The 17372-nt window shown below is 35.3% G+C and overlaps 2 protein-coding genes and 1 long non-coding RNA gene across 4 annotated transcripts; 2 read left to right on the forward strand and 1 right to left on the reverse strand.

Annotated features, from left to right (window-relative positions):
• Positions 1 to 595: 595 nt before the first annotated feature.
• On the forward strand, positions 596 to 4032 carry LOC106356882. Of its 2 annotated transcripts, XR_001272179.3 has the most exons (3): positions 1555 to 2132; positions 2287 to 3583; positions 3696 to 4032. It is a non-coding gene; the product is annotated as an uncharacterized LOC106356882 (long non-coding RNA). The 2 variants fall into 2 exon arrangements; XR_007314615.1 differs by having other exon boundaries at positions 596 to 3583.
• Positions 4033 to 8227: 4195 nt separating this feature from the next.
• On the forward strand, positions 8228 to 12286 carry LOC106356883 (homeobox-leucine zipper protein GLABRA 2). The gene is made up of 9 exons (XM_013796602.3): positions 8228 to 8431; positions 8552 to 8808; positions 9532 to 9649; positions 9747 to 10301; positions 10396 to 10500; positions 10736 to 11129; positions 11211 to 11482; positions 11568 to 11654; positions 11744 to 12286. Exons 1-9 carry the CDS (start codon positions 8354 to 8356, stop codon positions 12125 to 12127), a joined length of 2250 nt encoding a protein of 749 aa, XP_013652056.1. The 5' UTR covers positions 8228 to 8353; the 3' UTR covers positions 12128 to 12286.
• A 162-nt stretch (positions 12287 to 12448) lies between these two features.
• Positions 12449 to 17199, reverse strand: LOC111197764 (rop guanine nucleotide exchange factor 12-like). The gene is made up of 7 exons (XM_013793089.3): positions 16742 to 17199; positions 16535 to 16651; positions 16303 to 16457; positions 16149 to 16223; positions 15759 to 16025; positions 13108 to 13434; positions 12449 to 13030 (listed from the first exon to the last, which is right to left on the reverse strand). Exons 1-7 carry the CDS (start codon positions 17004 to 17006, stop codon positions 12695 to 12697), a joined length of 1542 nt encoding a protein of 513 aa, XP_013648543.1. The 5' UTR covers positions 17007 to 17199; the 3' UTR covers positions 12449 to 12694.
• Positions 17200 to 17372: the final 173 nt, after the last annotated feature.

A 17372-nucleotide genomic window follows, 5' to 3' on the forward strand; every position in this document is an offset into this window, starting at 1 on the left:
TAATTTGATACAATACCAAAGCAAGAATAATCGAAAAACAACTATACCACCGCATACTAATAAGTAAGACATAACAGATAACCAAATTCTTGAATCTTAAAACAAATTTCAACTCGAGCATTTAGTGAATATTAAATTAACTAATATTCCGCCCGTAGACGGGCCGACCCTAGTTATTATATATATACATGTTAAGGTTATCGTTTGTGTGAACAAATGTAGAAAATGCTCAAAGAGCTTTATTTAAACAGTTTGCAGTAGTGCCAGTGAATGGGTTGATACACTCAGTGGCAGCTCTTCTTTTTCACCGAGGAAGATTATATTGATCAAAGTATTTTACAGCAGAGAGAAACATTGATCGGATAACAAAAACGGAGGAAATAAAGGATTTCTCCAGAATCTAAGCCGACATAAACAAGTTCTTCGAAGACAAAGTCCTCACTTAGGGAGACATTTTAAAACTAACTTGAAATAATATACATGGTGATCAAAGTAAGAAGTAAGAACGATGTTTTCCGGTTTGAAGCTCAGGTTTCTTTGGTTAAATATAATTGCTATACTTATTCATTATGGAAGGTTTCAACTTTCAAGTTCTTCATCCAAGATGCGATTGGAGCGTTGGTGTTTATCATTTTACAGCTTTCTTTCTTTTCGTTCTAGTTGGCTTTTAATCTTGGTTTAGCTTAAACCGCTTAATCACCATGTATTTTACACTTAGTGGCAGATCTATAAACTGTTTTTACCCAAGAAAAAAGTTACATAATAAAAATTAGAAATATAGTTTAATAAATCAACATGGGCAATATTAAAAGTCGGTAAGCAATTACACCAAATTTATAAATACTCTTGTTTATTTCTACAACACTAAATTCACATCAATTAAGGAGATGATTGGAAGAAGTTGTAGCTTTATATTTTTGGTTTAGAAATAAAACTGTAGATTTTTTTGTTGTGGTTGTAGATACTTTTGCTGTAGAATATCAGCTGTATGTTTAAAAAGATTCAATGACTTACATATAAATATTCTAAAGCAAAAAATAAATACTCTAGATTTTTGGCTTTCCACATCTAAAAATAAATAAAAAAAGAAAAATTTGTAGCTTTAAAAAATATTTACAAAGTATGATTGGCAAAATTTTGGGCTGTAGAAATAATTTTGGCTGTAGAAAGATCTTACAACACTTCTAAAGTATTTGCCAATCAACCCCTAAGTTTTAATAAAAAAATAAAAATCACAGTTCTTAAAATAACCTACAGTTGTACAAGTGCTTTATAGAGCCAAATATTCACAGCAATTTTTTTAGGATTTCTATAAAATTCTAAAGCAATATAATCTAAAGACACAACTAAAAGTCTACAGATTTTTTTCTACATCAAAATTTTTAAAGATAAAACCATTACCAATCGAACTCACTAAAAGGGACAACTCGATACACTTAGCCACGTGTGTAAGCAAACTAATTTGAATTATGTTGTTGATCTTTGATATATGTACGGAAAATATATATGGCATAGTTTTTATTTGATTTATACTTAAATTCTCAAAAAGTTTCATACATTTTTAAATTATATATTATTATTTAGAAAAACTTTATTTTACCCTCAAAAATCAAAATATTTAATTTATTTATTTTAAAAGGGAATATTGTCCATAAAACACGTGAGTTGTCCGATGAAAATAGAGAAACTAGGGTTTTTAGCTACCAGTCAGATCATTGTTCACCCAAATCCGATATGTTGGGTCCAAGAGTATAAGGTTTATTTTGGTCGGTTTCTCTTCTTCTTCTTTAGTGATTTTTGAACGAGTATATTCTTGATATCAAATGTCTTATCCCCGTGGGAATTTGCGATATCATCTATACTATACTAAAAGAAGAATAAACTCCACAGCTAAGGTGTCCACATCAGCAAATTAATTCGAGCCAATCAGATTCTAAATATATGCCATGTCAGCACGACCTTAATCTTCCTTGCAAATTTGTCGATCAAAATCCCAGAAACAGATCATTTGCTCACCCCGTTACAATCTCTACATCTCTTTTTCTCTCTTCTCCGAGCTTCTCCGTTGGGTGAACGACTACTGTTGAATTGATTTCTTCCTTTCGATTCGATTCTCTCTACCGATTACTAAGGTTCTCTCTCTCTCCATAGATCATCTCTCCTTTGTTTATCCGCGAACGTATCTCTCTATTCTGAGCAGTTAGATAGCCACCTTCTTTCTCTTCTCTTCTAATTTAGTCTTTTGATAGATCTGATTGAGATTTTTTGAGGGTTTCATCTTTCCAGCTTATGGGTTTCGATAAAGCCTCTTCCTTTACTTACGATCACCCATCTGCTATTGGTTCATCAATGGCTGTTGAGAAAGGTTGGTCGTGACTGAAGCTTGACTCCGGAGATGAAGAACTCGCCGTGAAAGCTTGGTCGCGGTAAAGCTCCGAGATGGTGAGGTTGAAGACGACTCGACAGAGACGAAGCTTTCACTGAGAAGAGCACGGCTTGACGAAGCGGGTAAGAAACATCGGGTTGGAGCGACGAAGCCTAACCGTTCGTTCCAGTTTCGAATCATCACAAGTGCTGGAGCGGGCAACGCACAGCGGGTTGATGAAGTGGCCGTACCATGAGCGTGCGCTGGAGCAGGTGGTGCTAGCGAGGAGAAGAAACCGCTCGGGACCTCAAACAAACTCGAAGCTGCACAGCAGCTTCTCAAAACAGGCTGATGAAACCGCTGTGGTCATTGCACTGCTCGGAGCAGCTTAGTGGAGCGAGGAGAAGAGGCCGCTCGCTTTGGTGATCGTTGTGGAATTTGCCAGGTTCATTCTTATCAAGGATAATGAGTAACAGGAGCAGCAGCAATCGTTTTGATTATTTAAAGTTGCAAGCTTTTTTCTAGATTTAGGACAAACTTTCAGTTATGAGTGCATCATGGGCAGATGTGGCTGACTCTGAGAAGGCTGCTTCCAGGGCAAAGCCTGCTTATGTTCCCACACATCTAAGGAACATGCAGTCTGAGCCTGTTGCTACTTTGCCACAAAATGATCGTCCGGGGTATGGTGGTCAACCGTCTAGATGGGCTCCTGGAGGTGGAGTTGGTGGAGGCGGTGGCTACAGGAATGATGTAGGGAGGACGAGTAAGTGGTGGTGGTGGCTGGAACAACAGAGGTGGAGGATGGGACCGTGAAGTTAATCCGTTTGGAGATGATGCTGATTTAGAACCTGCCGTTCAGGAGAATACTGGCATTAATTTTGATGCTTATGAAGATATTCCCATCGAGACCAGTTGAGGATACGTGCCTCCTCCTGTTAACACTTTTGCTGACATTGATTTTGGGGAGGCGTTGAATCTCAACATCAGGAGGTGTAAGTACGTGAGGACAACACCTGTACAGCGTCACGCCATTCCGATACTTCTTGCAGAGAGGGATTGATGGCATGTGCTTAGACAGGGTCTGTGAAGACTGCTGCCTTTTGCTTTCCGATAATTAGTGGAATCATGAGAGATCAGCACCTTCAGAGACCTCGTGGTTCACGGACCGTTTACCCTCTTGCAATTATCCTCTCACCAACAAGGGAGCTGGCATCTCAGGTAACATAGAGAATCTACTCATTCTCTCACATAATATAATTTCTTCAGACAAGACACATGTGTATTTTTTAAATATACAAAAATTTTGACGTTTTGCTTTTTTTTTTTTAAGATTCATGAAGCGAAAACATTCACATGCCAAACTGGTGTGAAGGTCATTGTTGCTTACGGAGGAACACCTATTAACCAGCAGGTAATTATCATGCACATGTAATTTTTCTTTCTTGGTTGTCCACCTTTGTCTTTGGATATTGTTTTATGTTTTATAGGGGTGTTGTCTATTTTAAGTTAATAGCAGCTTACGGCTTACTGGTTTGGGGTCTGCTAGCTCTATTCTTCCTTATATCAGTCTCATTTTTGAAATTATGTTTTGATTTTGAAGTCAGCAGTGCATGATTAATATTGTATCGTACATAACATCATGTTTAACGTGATCCTCATCCTCTTCACTCCCATTCAAAAATTTAAATATTTATTAAATCATTGTGTTATTGGTCATCAAAATTTACAGATTTAAGTATTCAAAATGATTACACATGCAGTGTGTGTGTATGTATATGAAATGAAGGTTAAATATGATTACCAAAATATTAATAGAAACTTTAACTATGTTTACATCTAAAATATACATTAGTATATAAATTAATGATATTTTAAACACAAAAATTATTATCTTTTAAAACAATTCATTTTAATTTGTCAAATACTATATCAACAAATAAATGGTAATCAATCTTTATATTTAAGTTTAGGGGTGGGCGTTCGGATACCCATTCGGGTTCGGTTCGGATCTAATTGGGTTTCGGGTTTTCGGGTTTAAAGATTTCAGCCCCATTCGGATATTTCTAAATTTCGGTTCGGGTTCGGTTCGGATCTTTGCGGGTTCGGTTCGGTTTCGGATAACTTATTTAAATTATTTTTAAAATTTTAATTTTCATTATATGCTTAAACTTTCTCAAAATCTATAAAACAAAATAATATATTACATATAAATTTTTATGACATATGTCAAAATACCTAAAATTAACATATAAATTGGTTTGATTTGAATATTTGGATATAAAATCAATAGATATTTTAAGCATTTTGGTGTTTTGAATATATTTTAGCTATTATAGACATTTACTTTTGACTATTTATGTATATTTCAAGTATTTTAGACAACTTAAAAGTATCTTACATATTTTGGATTTTTAATATATATTAAATCTAAAAATAAGTAATATATTTAGGTATATAAATCTATTTTGGTTACATTCGGGTACCCGAGATACTTTGGTTCGGGTCGGGTTCGGTTTCGGTTCTTTAGATACCAAAATTTTGAACCCGTTCGGATATTTAATCAATTTTGGTTCGAATTTGGTACTACTTTTTCGGATCGGGTTCGGTTCGGTTCTTCGGATCCGAATTTTTTGCCCAGCCCTATTTAAGTTTAAATTTAAAATATATATAAATTTTATAAACAACAAACCGCGCGTAGCGCGGTAAAACTTCTAGTCACAGTAAAAGAAGAAATAATCTCCACCAATATGTACTATGCAAATAAAAATTGCTTCACATATTTTTGAGAATTTTCCCTAAATATAATGATCTTTTTTTTTATATTTACTGTCAGTTGTGTGTGTGTCTTTTCTTCTTTTTCTATGTAAGATTCCTATGGCAAAATGTGCGAGATCTAATTTATGGTGTATCTCAATATATATGGTACGTACGTACTCATTGGCTAGTAGCTGGTTAGCTAGCTCTGTCACAATATCGTGTCTTAAATTAGTTTCATCTGATTGTCCGCAACTAACTATCCATCTTTCGTTTTGTTGTTGGAAGTAGCAAGAATAGTAGGAACGTTTGACATATATGTATTTATGAATTATCTTGTATAAAAGTGAATCAAATGCATTGTACTAATAAATAAAGTTAGCAGGTCGTCTTCACAGTCTTTATCAGCTGGCACAATCTCCTATGACACCATTCTCTCCTCACACGTTTGAACACTCAGTGTCACATTTGCATAACACGTTTGCTTCAGTGTGAGAACATATTTTGGCGGGTCAATTCTCTTTATGGATTGTAGTAATTTGTAAGGATGTAAATAAAAAGGATGGTCAGTTGTTAAAACCAGAAAAAAATATAGCCAGTTGCATGAACCAAGCTAGACGTTTGTATTAATTGGTTCGGTAGGCCCTACGCACACTTCCAAAGTTCGTTGATTTCTTTCGCCCTGAATAAAGAAAACCCCAAAAAAAAACGGACTGCCTTTGGAGTTTGACAACATGTGTAAGAGATTTATCGTGGAAAGGGAAACTTTTACCCAAAATCCTAAGTAGTAATTGAAAGTAATAGAGAAATGATACAGATATAGATAGGTTAGGCATAATTAATTAAAGAGAATGTGGTAAACGTAAATGTTATGGTTGCTTCCCTCTATTATACATTTGCTATCTATCTACCTTTCCTAACTAACAATTCAATCGGCCGTACGACTAACAAAGAGAATAGTAGAGGAAGAAAATATAAATTAATCTGATGAAAGCTTTTGATAATTGCTAATTGCCACTACACATTCTCTCTCTCTATATGTATATATAAATTAATGTAATTAATTAATAATTAACATAATTAACCCCAGTCTCTTAGCCGGAGTTCTTAACTCATGATTTGACACTTTTTGTTTTTTTTTAAATATTTTTCGGCTAAAAAACAGCTCTTATATCTTTTATTTAAGAAACGGTTCTTAATTTTTCTTAGTTAAAATCTAAAAAAAACTAAAAACGGTCTCTTAACCGAATCTAAGAACCCCAATTAAGAGATTGGGGTTAATGATGTTCTTAAACGGTTCCCTTCCCTACACCTTCCTCTATTAACGTAAGTATAGGGGTTTCATTTACGTACGTACTCTACTTTGTTTGAACGATGGTTACAATAACATATATATATGCAAGTAACAACCTGTGCGATATGTCATGGATGTCGCATATACCCTATATATTAATGTTTTAAACTGTACAAATCTTTCCATTTTATATAATAAGATAATCAAATTAACATGTCAAGTGAATCACATATTCACATGCATGTACTTAGGTGGCGTTGTACATATATATATATATATATATATATATATAGAGAGAGAGAGAGAGAGAGAGAGAGAGAGAGAGAGAGAGAGAGAGAGAGATGATGATGTAGAGTATCATATGTAGGTCTAGGTGCATGGTGATTAAGTAATAAAGAGAGGCTGGAGGAAATGGAAAGGGGTTGGAGGCAAACCCATTAAGAGCATTCATTTCCTTTTAAGGTCACTGAAATTAATGAATAACGATCCGTCAATGCCCTCTCTCCCTCTCGTTGACCACCCAAAATAACCCCAAGTTATCTTTCCCTTGCAAATTGTATGTCCCTGCTCACGTCATCTATTATTCTTTTAGCTTTCAACAACTCTTCTCCGGCCTTCACAATTAATTATTAGCTACTCCTAATTACTAGTACTATTGTTTATTACGGAGTACTATACACTGCTTGACTCTACAAGCATGTAATTTTGGGATTCAGGGAATATTTATTAGCATTATTATAATTAAGTTACAGAGCACAAGGCATTTAAGGTTTCCATGTAAGTACTCTGATACTATTATCCTGTTCTCTCTACCAATGTTTTTTTCATTTTCCTATGCTCACGCAATTACTTGCTTTATAGTTGCAACCAAGTTTATATATAGATACGTTTTTAGAACAAAATATAGAGATGTAACGTTGCATTCTGTATACGCAAGTTACTTGGATGTTGTTTGAAAGAAGATGTCATATTAAAAGATAGTACATATTATAAATCCTATAACTATTACAATATCTCTAATAAAGAAATAGAAGTCATAATATTAGGAGTAATGATGGTAATTAAGGAGGAAAGAAGAAAGCAGAAAATGCGGTTGGAGAATTAGGTGCTTAAAGTTAGTTGAGTCTATCCCAGTATCTAACAGTCAACTCTCTCTCTCTCTTTACCTAGCCATTATTATTATTTTTATTTTAAAACAATGACCTGACATATGCATATGTCTTTTCTCTCTCTACTCTCTACACATGTAATTCAATTCAATTAAAGAAGAGACAGAGAAGTTCGTCTTTGTTTGTATACCCTTAAATCATGCAACCCCTTATTCTCATTCCTACTCCCTGTCTACGGTAATTTATATGAACTTAATTATGTAGTTTAAACCGATTAACTTCATGAGTAATGATGGCAAACTTATGTTCAAATACCTAATTTTCAATCGTTTGTGCGGTGCAGAAATAATTCGAACATTTTGTTAACAATTTTTTTTGTTTTTTTGTTAACAAAATTAAATATATATAGGAACGGATATTTTCCAAATTCACAACCGAATTTCTCATACGAACATATCTAATATTTATTTTTTGAAAATAATGTACATCAATGGACAATGGCTGCAGTGATGTATAAGCTGGCCATGTTTTAAAGTAATCAAGTGTGAATATAATTGTAAACTAAATGGTGAGTATATATATATGCATAAGTATATAACTAGGAAGAAAGGGTTAAATTATAATTAAATGAAGCACCTAAAAGTCAAGCAATAGAGAAATATCTGAAAAACGACCGTTTACATAATTGGAATATATATAGCCTTATCTGTATATGTAATATAAGAGTACATTTTAGTATAAAATAATAAATAAAAGCAATAAATATAGAGATTAATATAAATAGAAGGAAGGAGGAGAGGGAAGATAAAGCAAATTAAGATTTCGGAGCGTATGTCAATGGCCGTCGAGATGTCATCGAAACAACCCACCAAAGACTTCTTCTCTTCTCCAGCCCTCTCCCTCTCTCTCGTACGTATACTTTCTTTAACTTCTACTCCCACAAATCATATAAATTGATTCATATACTGTATTATACATATACATTATTGTATAAGTTTACATTTTAATGGTGATTTATATGTATAAAAGGCTGGGATATTTCGGAATGCATCCTCCGGCAGCACGAACCCTGAGGAGGACTTTCTGGGAAGAAGAGTAGCTGACGATGAGGATCGGACGGTGGAGATGAGCAGCGAGAACTCGGGACCCACGAGATCCAGATCAGAGGACAATTTGGAGGGTGAGGAGGATCAAGAGGAAGAGGATGGTGCAGGAAACAAGGGCAACAAGAGGAAGAGGAAGAAGTATCATCGCCACACCACCGATCAGATTAGACACATGGAAGCGTATGTTCTTTCTTCCCTTAACTAGTAACCTTTTCTACATATATTTAATTCACACATGAATATGACGATTCAGGTATTCCCATTATTGTCTTAGCAAAAAAAAAGGTATTCCCATTATTTGATATTAGGGTTTCATAACAAAAACATTCATTACATTGGTCTTGCCTCTCTGTGCGTACTTGTTCATGTTAACACACTCTATATATATGTATATATATTATACATTTCATATATGAATATGATGATTATAAATTATCTCAACTTGATGAAAAAAAAATTATCTCAAGTTTCTTCCAAAATATATATGTTTACTTAATGTATATCACCACGTCTCCACATACATATACGCTAATGAGTACTACTAGTCATCGATCATCATGCCCTATGTATATAGGGCATATTTCATGTAATGGACAAATATATTGCCGATGTTTAGTTACAATGTTTGCACATGCTTACACTTTATTTCTCTCTCTCTTTCTTATTCCGTACATGATTTGGTTTTTGGTTGGACATATATTGTTAAACTGTTTCATTCGATCATAATTAAAGCCGATCGAGAGTGCTATATGTATAGGTAGTTAGGGTTCATTTTCATTAGCAAGCATATCTAGGAGTTTCATGTTTTAGAATACAAAAAAGAATGTAATGGTTAGATATATATCTGAACAATGATGGAAATTTGGAAAGGTCGGAATGTGAATTTGATGAGGTTGCATGCAGGCTGTTCAAAGAAACACCTCATCCGGACGAGAAGCAAAGACAGCAGCTGAGCAAGCAATTAGGACTAGCTCCTCGCCAAGTCAAGTTCTGGTTCCAAAACCGCCGCACCCAGATCAAGGTACATATGTGTATCATCTAGCTACTATTCGTGATGATATGTATTTTAAAAGGTCGAAAACAAATATAGTTATAACTAAAATAAAACATAAATACAGGCTATTCAAGAACGACACGAAAACTCATTGCTGAAAGCGGAGCTAGAGAAGCTGAGAGAGGAAAACAAAGCGATGAGAGAGTCATTTTCCAAGGCTAATTCCTCCTCGTGCCTCAACTGCGGAGGAGGAGGAGGAGGAGGAAGCCCCGATGATCTCCTCCTTGAAAACACCAAACTAAAAGCCGAACTTGACAAGCTTCGTGCGGCTCTCGGACGGACTCCCTATCCCCTTCAGGCCTCATGCTCCGATGATCAACAGCGCCGTGTTGGCTCACTCGAACTCTACACGGGGGTCTTTGCCCTCGAGAAGTCCCGCATCGTGGAGATTGCCAACCGAGCCACCCTTGAACTTCAGAAGATGGCCACCTCCGGTGAACCTCTGTGGCTCCGCAGCCTTGAGACTGGCCGTGAGATTCTTAACTACGATGAGTATCTCAAGGAGTTTCCTCAAGATCAGACCTCTTCATTTCATGGAAGAAAAACCATTGAAGCCTCCCGAGATGTGGGTATCGTGTTTATGGACGCACATAAACTTGCCCAAAGTTTCATGGACGTGGTACTTTTTTTTTACTTATTTCATTTGAATATATACTTTACACACATCGTTAAGTAGAAACGCAAATTAAAATATTGATGTGTGTGTCGTGCAGGAGCAATGGAAAGAGATGTTTGCATGTTTGATCTCAAAGGCGGTTACGGTTGATGTAATTCGACAGGGTGAAGGGCCTTCCAGGATCGACGGTGCCATTCAGTTGGTTAGTACTGATAATCTCAATTTATATATTTAGTGAGAACATATTAATGAAGACAAGTGAGCTAATATATTATCAGTGCCGGTCTAACATCTTCAAGTTTTTTTTATGCCCTAAACTCACTTAAAATTGTATGTCCTTGTTATTTATAAATTTTTTTATAATGCCCTATATACAACTAAAATTATGGCTTAAAATCATGATGCCCTAAGCTGTCTTATATTGTTAATATTGGCAGATGTTTGGGGAGATGCAGCTGCTCACTCCAGTTGTCCCAACAAGAGAAGTCTACTTTGTGAGAAGTTGCCGCCAGCTGAGCCCTGAGAAATGGGCCATCGTGGATGTATCGGTCTCTATGGAGGAGGACAACAACGCAGAGAAGGAGGGTTCACTGCTGAGATGTCGGAAGCGCCCTTCAGGGTGCATCATCGAGGACACCTCCAACGGCCACTCCAAGGTCACTTGGGTGGAGCATCTTGACTTGTCTGCTTCCACGGTTCAGCCTCTCTTCCGCTCTTTTGTCAACACCGGTTTGGCCTTTGGTGCTAAACATTGGGTCGCCACCCTTCAGCTCCACTGCGAACGACTTGTCTTCTTCATGGCTACCAACGTCCCCACCAAGGACTCTCTCGGTCAGTCCATTTACTCTCTCTATTTTTTTTTTCTTTTTGCATTCCTCCCAGATTAATTAATCCAAATTATTATCATCTTAGGGGTTACAACGCTGGCCGGGAGAAAGAGCGTACTCAAGATGGCGCAGAGGATGACACAAAGTTTCTACCGCGCCATTGCTGCTTCTAGCTACCATCAGTGGAACAAGATCACCACCAAAACTGGACAAGACATGAGGGTTTCATCCAGAAAAAACCTCCATGATCCTGGAGAGCCTACCGGAGTCATAGTTTGCGCTTCTTCCTCCCTCTGGTTACCTGTTTCTCCTACTCTTCTCTTTGATTTCTTTAGAGATGAAACTCGTCGCCATGAGGTACCTTCTAAAATCCACATATACACTTACATACAATCAACAATGTACAACCGTTTTGATTCCACTCATATATCTATATCAACAGTGGGATGCTTTGTCAAACGGGGCTCATGTTCAGTCAATTGTAAGCTTATCCAAGGGACAAGATAGAGGCAACTCAGTGTCTATCCAGGTATATTTATTTTGTCAGCTCAGTTTGTCTGCTTGACTTCCATATATATATATTCTAAATTTTTATAATTGTATCCTCAAAAATTCCAGACAGTGAAATCGAGAGAAAAGAGCACATGGGTGCTGCAAGACAGCTGCACAAACTCATATGAGTCGGTGGTTGTATACGCTCCCGTAGATATAAACACGACACAGATGGTGATCGCAGGACATGATCCAAGCAACATCCAAATCCTCCCTTGTGGATTCTCAATCATACCTGATGGAGTAGAATCACGACAACTGGTAATCTCGTCTGCACAAGAGGCAGACAGAAACACACAAGGAGGGTCTCTGCTCACAATGGCCCTCCAAACGCTCGTCAACCAATCTCCGGCAGCAAAGCTGAATATGGAGTCTGTGGAATCAGTCACAAACCTCGTCTCTGTCACGCTGCACAACATTAAGAGATGCCTACAAATCGAAGATTGTTGATGATAAAATAACTCACATCATGTGTCACGTTTATTATGGAGATGTTGTTTACCTATATAAAGTATATGATAATGTATAGCAGTGCATTAAGTTTTTTTGTACAAAAACATGCTGTCTTTCTGCAACCATACTATTATCCAAATATTTATGCTGCAAGCATTAAGAGCATCATACTCGACAGGAAAGAGAAAACTGAGAGAACTCGGTAACATATGAATCTTCAGACAAACCATAAGCACAATCAGAAGCAGATATAAAAAGAGTAAGTAGGGGCAGTTGCCCCCAAACAATTTTAAATTCTCTAACACAACCAGCTCTCAAGACAGTTTAAATTTTTCATTACAAATGATTGTACAAGGAGATATACATATGTATATATTTGATATGGTTGTAAGCTTTGTAATTGGGGTTTACAATAAAATGAGCCTAATATTAAGCCCGCGCTATTGATAAAAAAGAATTGGAAACAAATTACAAAACTCATCTTCTTAGTTTCGAATCCTAATAAGTAATAATCTCTCTCCTCTTGGCTCCTTTTTTGTGTCCTAATTTGAAAAATATCCCAGATCAATGCCGAGCCGTTGGGCTATTGACCCCACCTAGGGTTTCGAGGTATGACGTCTTCTTGGTGGCGACGACATTTAGCTTCTCCTTCACCAACTTATCATCCGACGACGTATCTTTCTTCGAATCCAAGTCTTCGTTCCCCTGATCGAAGTCCCAACCCATGAAATCTGATAACGTCATGCTTCCCACCAATGTCTCTTCCTCTGGTTCCATCGGCGTGCTCCTCTTGCTCACCGCTCGATCTGCATCTAGAACGTCATTGATTCTCGACAGTACCGTGTACGCCAAGCTCTCCAATATTCTTGAGTAGCTCTCCAGCACCGATTGCCCCACGTCCTATGGTGATAACAACCACGTAAGAAATCAAATGGACCATGATGCAAAAACTGATGCAAAAAATAGAGTTAGTTAACCTTGCTGAATTGGATTTTGCTGATGTCGAGGGAAGACTGAGAAATCCCAGGGTATCTATGCTTGAGGATGAGCAAAATGGTCTCAGCTCGCTCTTCGAAAACCTCTCGCTTCTCCAGACTCACGCCTGAGGCCCATGGGGCCGATGGTTTGTTATCCTTTTGTACCATTTTGCGTTTCCATATGATGATTGACGCCTCGATTTTGTTTTTCAGGTCTAAGATCTTGTGCTCCGATGACATGTCCATGCTGTTCAGGAACTGGTCCGGGTCGAAAAACTCCACAGTTATATTTTTGTACATCTGATCTCCGAGACTCGCCCTCCCATTCTACACATAAAGAAACAAGTGTTAATTCCATCAACACTCAAATCAGCAAGCTATTGGTAGTGTGCATGGTTCTAAAAATCGGTTTGGACTGTTTATACAACTTGAATGGATTTAATCCGCTTTAAGTTTTTTTTTTTTTGATAACCTTGAGAACCCAGGACGGATATAACCCTTTTACCACTAGGTCAAAACCATTTGGTTCGCTTTAAACTAATACTAGATTCTGACCCGCCCTTAAAAGGGCGGGTATATTTTTTGTTTTGATTTTCTTTTTAGAAATTTAATTTTTATATTTATGCTTTTCTTTATAATCATATTTGTGTATTTTTTGTAATCATATTTTTGTATAAAACTTAATCAAAATCCATTTTATAAAATAATAAAAATTTAAAAATTGATTCGGCATATGCTCGTTTCTCGTAATGATATGCCCGTATGCCCGTTTTTTGTAATTTTTTTCTAATATGTTAAAGAACTTTAATTTATATGTTTGTGTATAATATTTTTAAAATTATTAGTAAGACGTTTTGATAATTTTATTGAATTTGTGATATTACATAACTATACACTTGTATCGTAGCAATTTCACACATTAATTTTGTACTTTATTCCTAAACAGTGATTTTTTAATAGTAAACTATAGTATAATTTTTATTAATAAAATAGTAATAAAATAGATAAAATTATATGTTTCTCATTCAATTTTCATGATTTGATTTCATATATAATGGTTTATATGAATTTATTATTACTAATTTCTTATGTAATTAAAAATAAGTTTTGTAAATTTTGACCCAATGTAAGAGGTGTATAATTAATAAATTTATTTGATATAAATTTTAATTGTTTGCTTGTGTATCTACATTTAAATGTTACAAATACGCATTATATTTGTGAAAATTATTGTAAACATAATTTTCTAATGAATATAGTTTTTATTATTGAATATGTAATCAGGGTTTTGAATGATATGCAATATACAATAGAACCTCTATAAATTAATAATGTTGAAACTTTGAAATTTTATTAATTTATAGAGATATTAATTTACAAAAAACTTCTTATTTATATTTCTTATTTTAAGATATATTTATTCTAAGAAAATAAAATATTTGATTTTAGTGTATAGAATTAATTGTTATTTTTTGAAATTTGATATTTATATTACTTTTATTATATTATTTGGTGTATATAATATATATTGCATATAACTTAAATGTGATTTTAGATATAATATCACTAATTATCATCAAAAATATAGTAAGTGTTAAATAAATATAAAGATAATTTCATTGTGAATATAAAAACAACAATATAATAATAGGTTCTTACTTATATAAAGTAGGTATACATATAAATGATTAATTTATAATTTTAATGGGACCATATATTTACATAGAATTTTCTTAAAAAATATTATCTTATTATTTTATCGATTTATGTCAAATTTTCAACTGGTCCAAGTTGAGACCGGCAAAATTTATTAATTTATAAAGATTATTAATTTATCGAGTATTAATTTATAGAGGTTCTACTGTATTTGATAGAAATTTAAAATGTGTAATCAAATTTGAACAGAATCAAGCTATTTCTTGCATTTAATAACATTTTGAGTTATTAACCTATTTAATAAAAAAAATAGTTGTACCCACAAAATGAATCGAAATAGACCCGAAAATCAGGGTTGTAAACCATAAAATGTTCATTCAATACTGATTTGATTTTTAGATGCATTAAACTGCCTCAAATGTTCGTGTTATACAAAGACACGTTGATAATTGATATTTAGATGCAGTTATTGAGTGACGATTTTGATTTTGATGCTATCCCGATTATTATGCAAGTAAAGTAGTGGTTACATCCATAATATATATTTTGATGCAGTTAGTATTTTTTAAGTATGTATTGTTGAAATAATTGTTGGACATAACTTTTATCAATGGGTCACACTACTGTTTTAATAGAATAGATCAATCGGTTTAAATAGATCTAAGTTAGTTTAAATATGTTTAGTTAATCAATTATGTTGTTACATATCTACAAATTTGTCCAATTTTTTTTTGTATATGTAATTTTGATAATTTATCAAAATAATTTTATAATTAAATCTAAAAACTAAAATTTCTTATGTAAATGTAATATATATACAATAGATACTAATTTGTTAACGTTTAGCCCAGTTTAATAAATGGAAAAAAAAAAAAAAAAAAAAAAAAAAAAAAAAAAAAAAGTTAACGTTTAGTCCCTGTCTATTCTTCCGAATAATTTCGCCTAGTAGCTAACCCTCTAAATGCTCCTAAATACCGTCTAGCCATTGTGTTTACCTTGGGGAGAGAGTCGATGTAGCTCTCTGGGATCTCCATCTCAAACAAAACCTGCGCGTTTATGGCCATTGCTGCCTTGAGTACCTGGTTTACACAATCTTTTTGGTACTGCAAAAACCTTCTAGAAGCTTCTGATAAACCATCTGGAGGTACTTTTACTTTGGGAATCCACCATTTTTCGTCATGTCCCTTAGTGTTGTCTGAGTCAGGTGAGTCTTTTGAGACATAGCCGAACTCACTTTGGTCCTTGAAATTATCCAGACAATCCTAAGCAGAAAAGAGCAAACAACAACAAACTTGATGACTTGATTGTTAGGCTAAAAAATGTAATGAAATTTTTTTCAGGTTATAAGAAGTCATATCATATGGTCTGAGACAAAAAAAATTTACAATGAGCATGGCGTCAAGTTTCCTCAAGGCGGGGATATTCATGTGGAGGTCATTACGTTGGCGTGTGGTCATTATCTGTTAAAGTAAGACCCAATAAATCATATGGTTTGTTGTTACCAAATTTCATATGCACAAGGGAGTAGTACTAACTAACCTCCATAGTGGTCCCATCTTTGTTCTTTTGCTGAGACGGAGCAAACTCAACAACGTAGTCGGTCACAGAGAGAAGCCAATCAATCTCTCTTCTCCATCTTGCTCTCCTATCTGCAGGCATTGGCTCCAAACGCCTTTGCTCTCCAAACACGGAAGCTACCAACAACATGATTTATCAGATAATGTGTGACCGTCAATATATATATATAATAATATAATCCATAAAATGTTACCTGCAAGGTTTGTGATTGCGTTTGAGAGAGCGAGAGCCGAGCAAACACCTTTGCCTCCACCGGAATTGTCCTCTCCCAGCAGCAGCTTGGAGAAGCGCTCTTTCATCTGTTCCATGTCTGAAGACAGGTAGATAAAATAGCATTAGATATATATATGCATATGAAGTTTCAAATTGTCTAAAAATAGTAAAGAGAAAATAGACATGCCTGCGAGTAGCTGTTTCTCTCTAGCCTGTGCTGCAGCGAGCGCTGCATCATCCGCAGACGGTCTTGAGACTAACGGACTCTTGTTAGGATGAATTATGGTCAACGGTTCAACCTCCTGAGATCCGGCAGCAGCCTCATCTAAACCGGGTTTAGAGATGGGGCTGTTGGATTGTTTCCCTGCATTGTTGTTGTCGTTGTTCCTCCATTTGAAATTGAAGAGCTTGCTCCTGTAGCTTTCCTGCTCTTGTTCTGATGCACGAACCATTACTGATCTTTTTATTATTATAAAGAACTAGGGAGAAGAAGAATAAGAATGGAAAAGAGAATGTGGCAAGGCCTGAGAAGGCCTCTCTTGTGATCGACGAGTCAGAGAGAAATAAGAAAAAAGGAAAAAGAGAGAAGCAAAAGGAATAGCTAAATGAGCGACAAAACCATAAAAAGGAATGCTAATTGTTACACTGGTTTTGGATGAGAAAATTGTGGGAAAGCAATGGATTTGAAGGTGGGAAACGTGAGGAGCATGTTATACACCACACCTGTTAATTATAACCAAACGATTAATTAGGATTTTGATAATCAAAGATAGAGAGCAGTTTGAATAAATATGATTTGGAAGTCATAATAATGGATT

Source organism: Brassica napus, chromosome A7 (assembly GCF_020379485.1).
Source record: "Brassica napus cultivar Da-Ae chromosome A7, Da-Ae, whole genome shotgun sequence".
Classification (NCBI taxonomy): Eukaryota; Viridiplantae; Streptophyta; class Magnoliopsida; order Brassicales; family Brassicaceae; genus Brassica; species Brassica napus.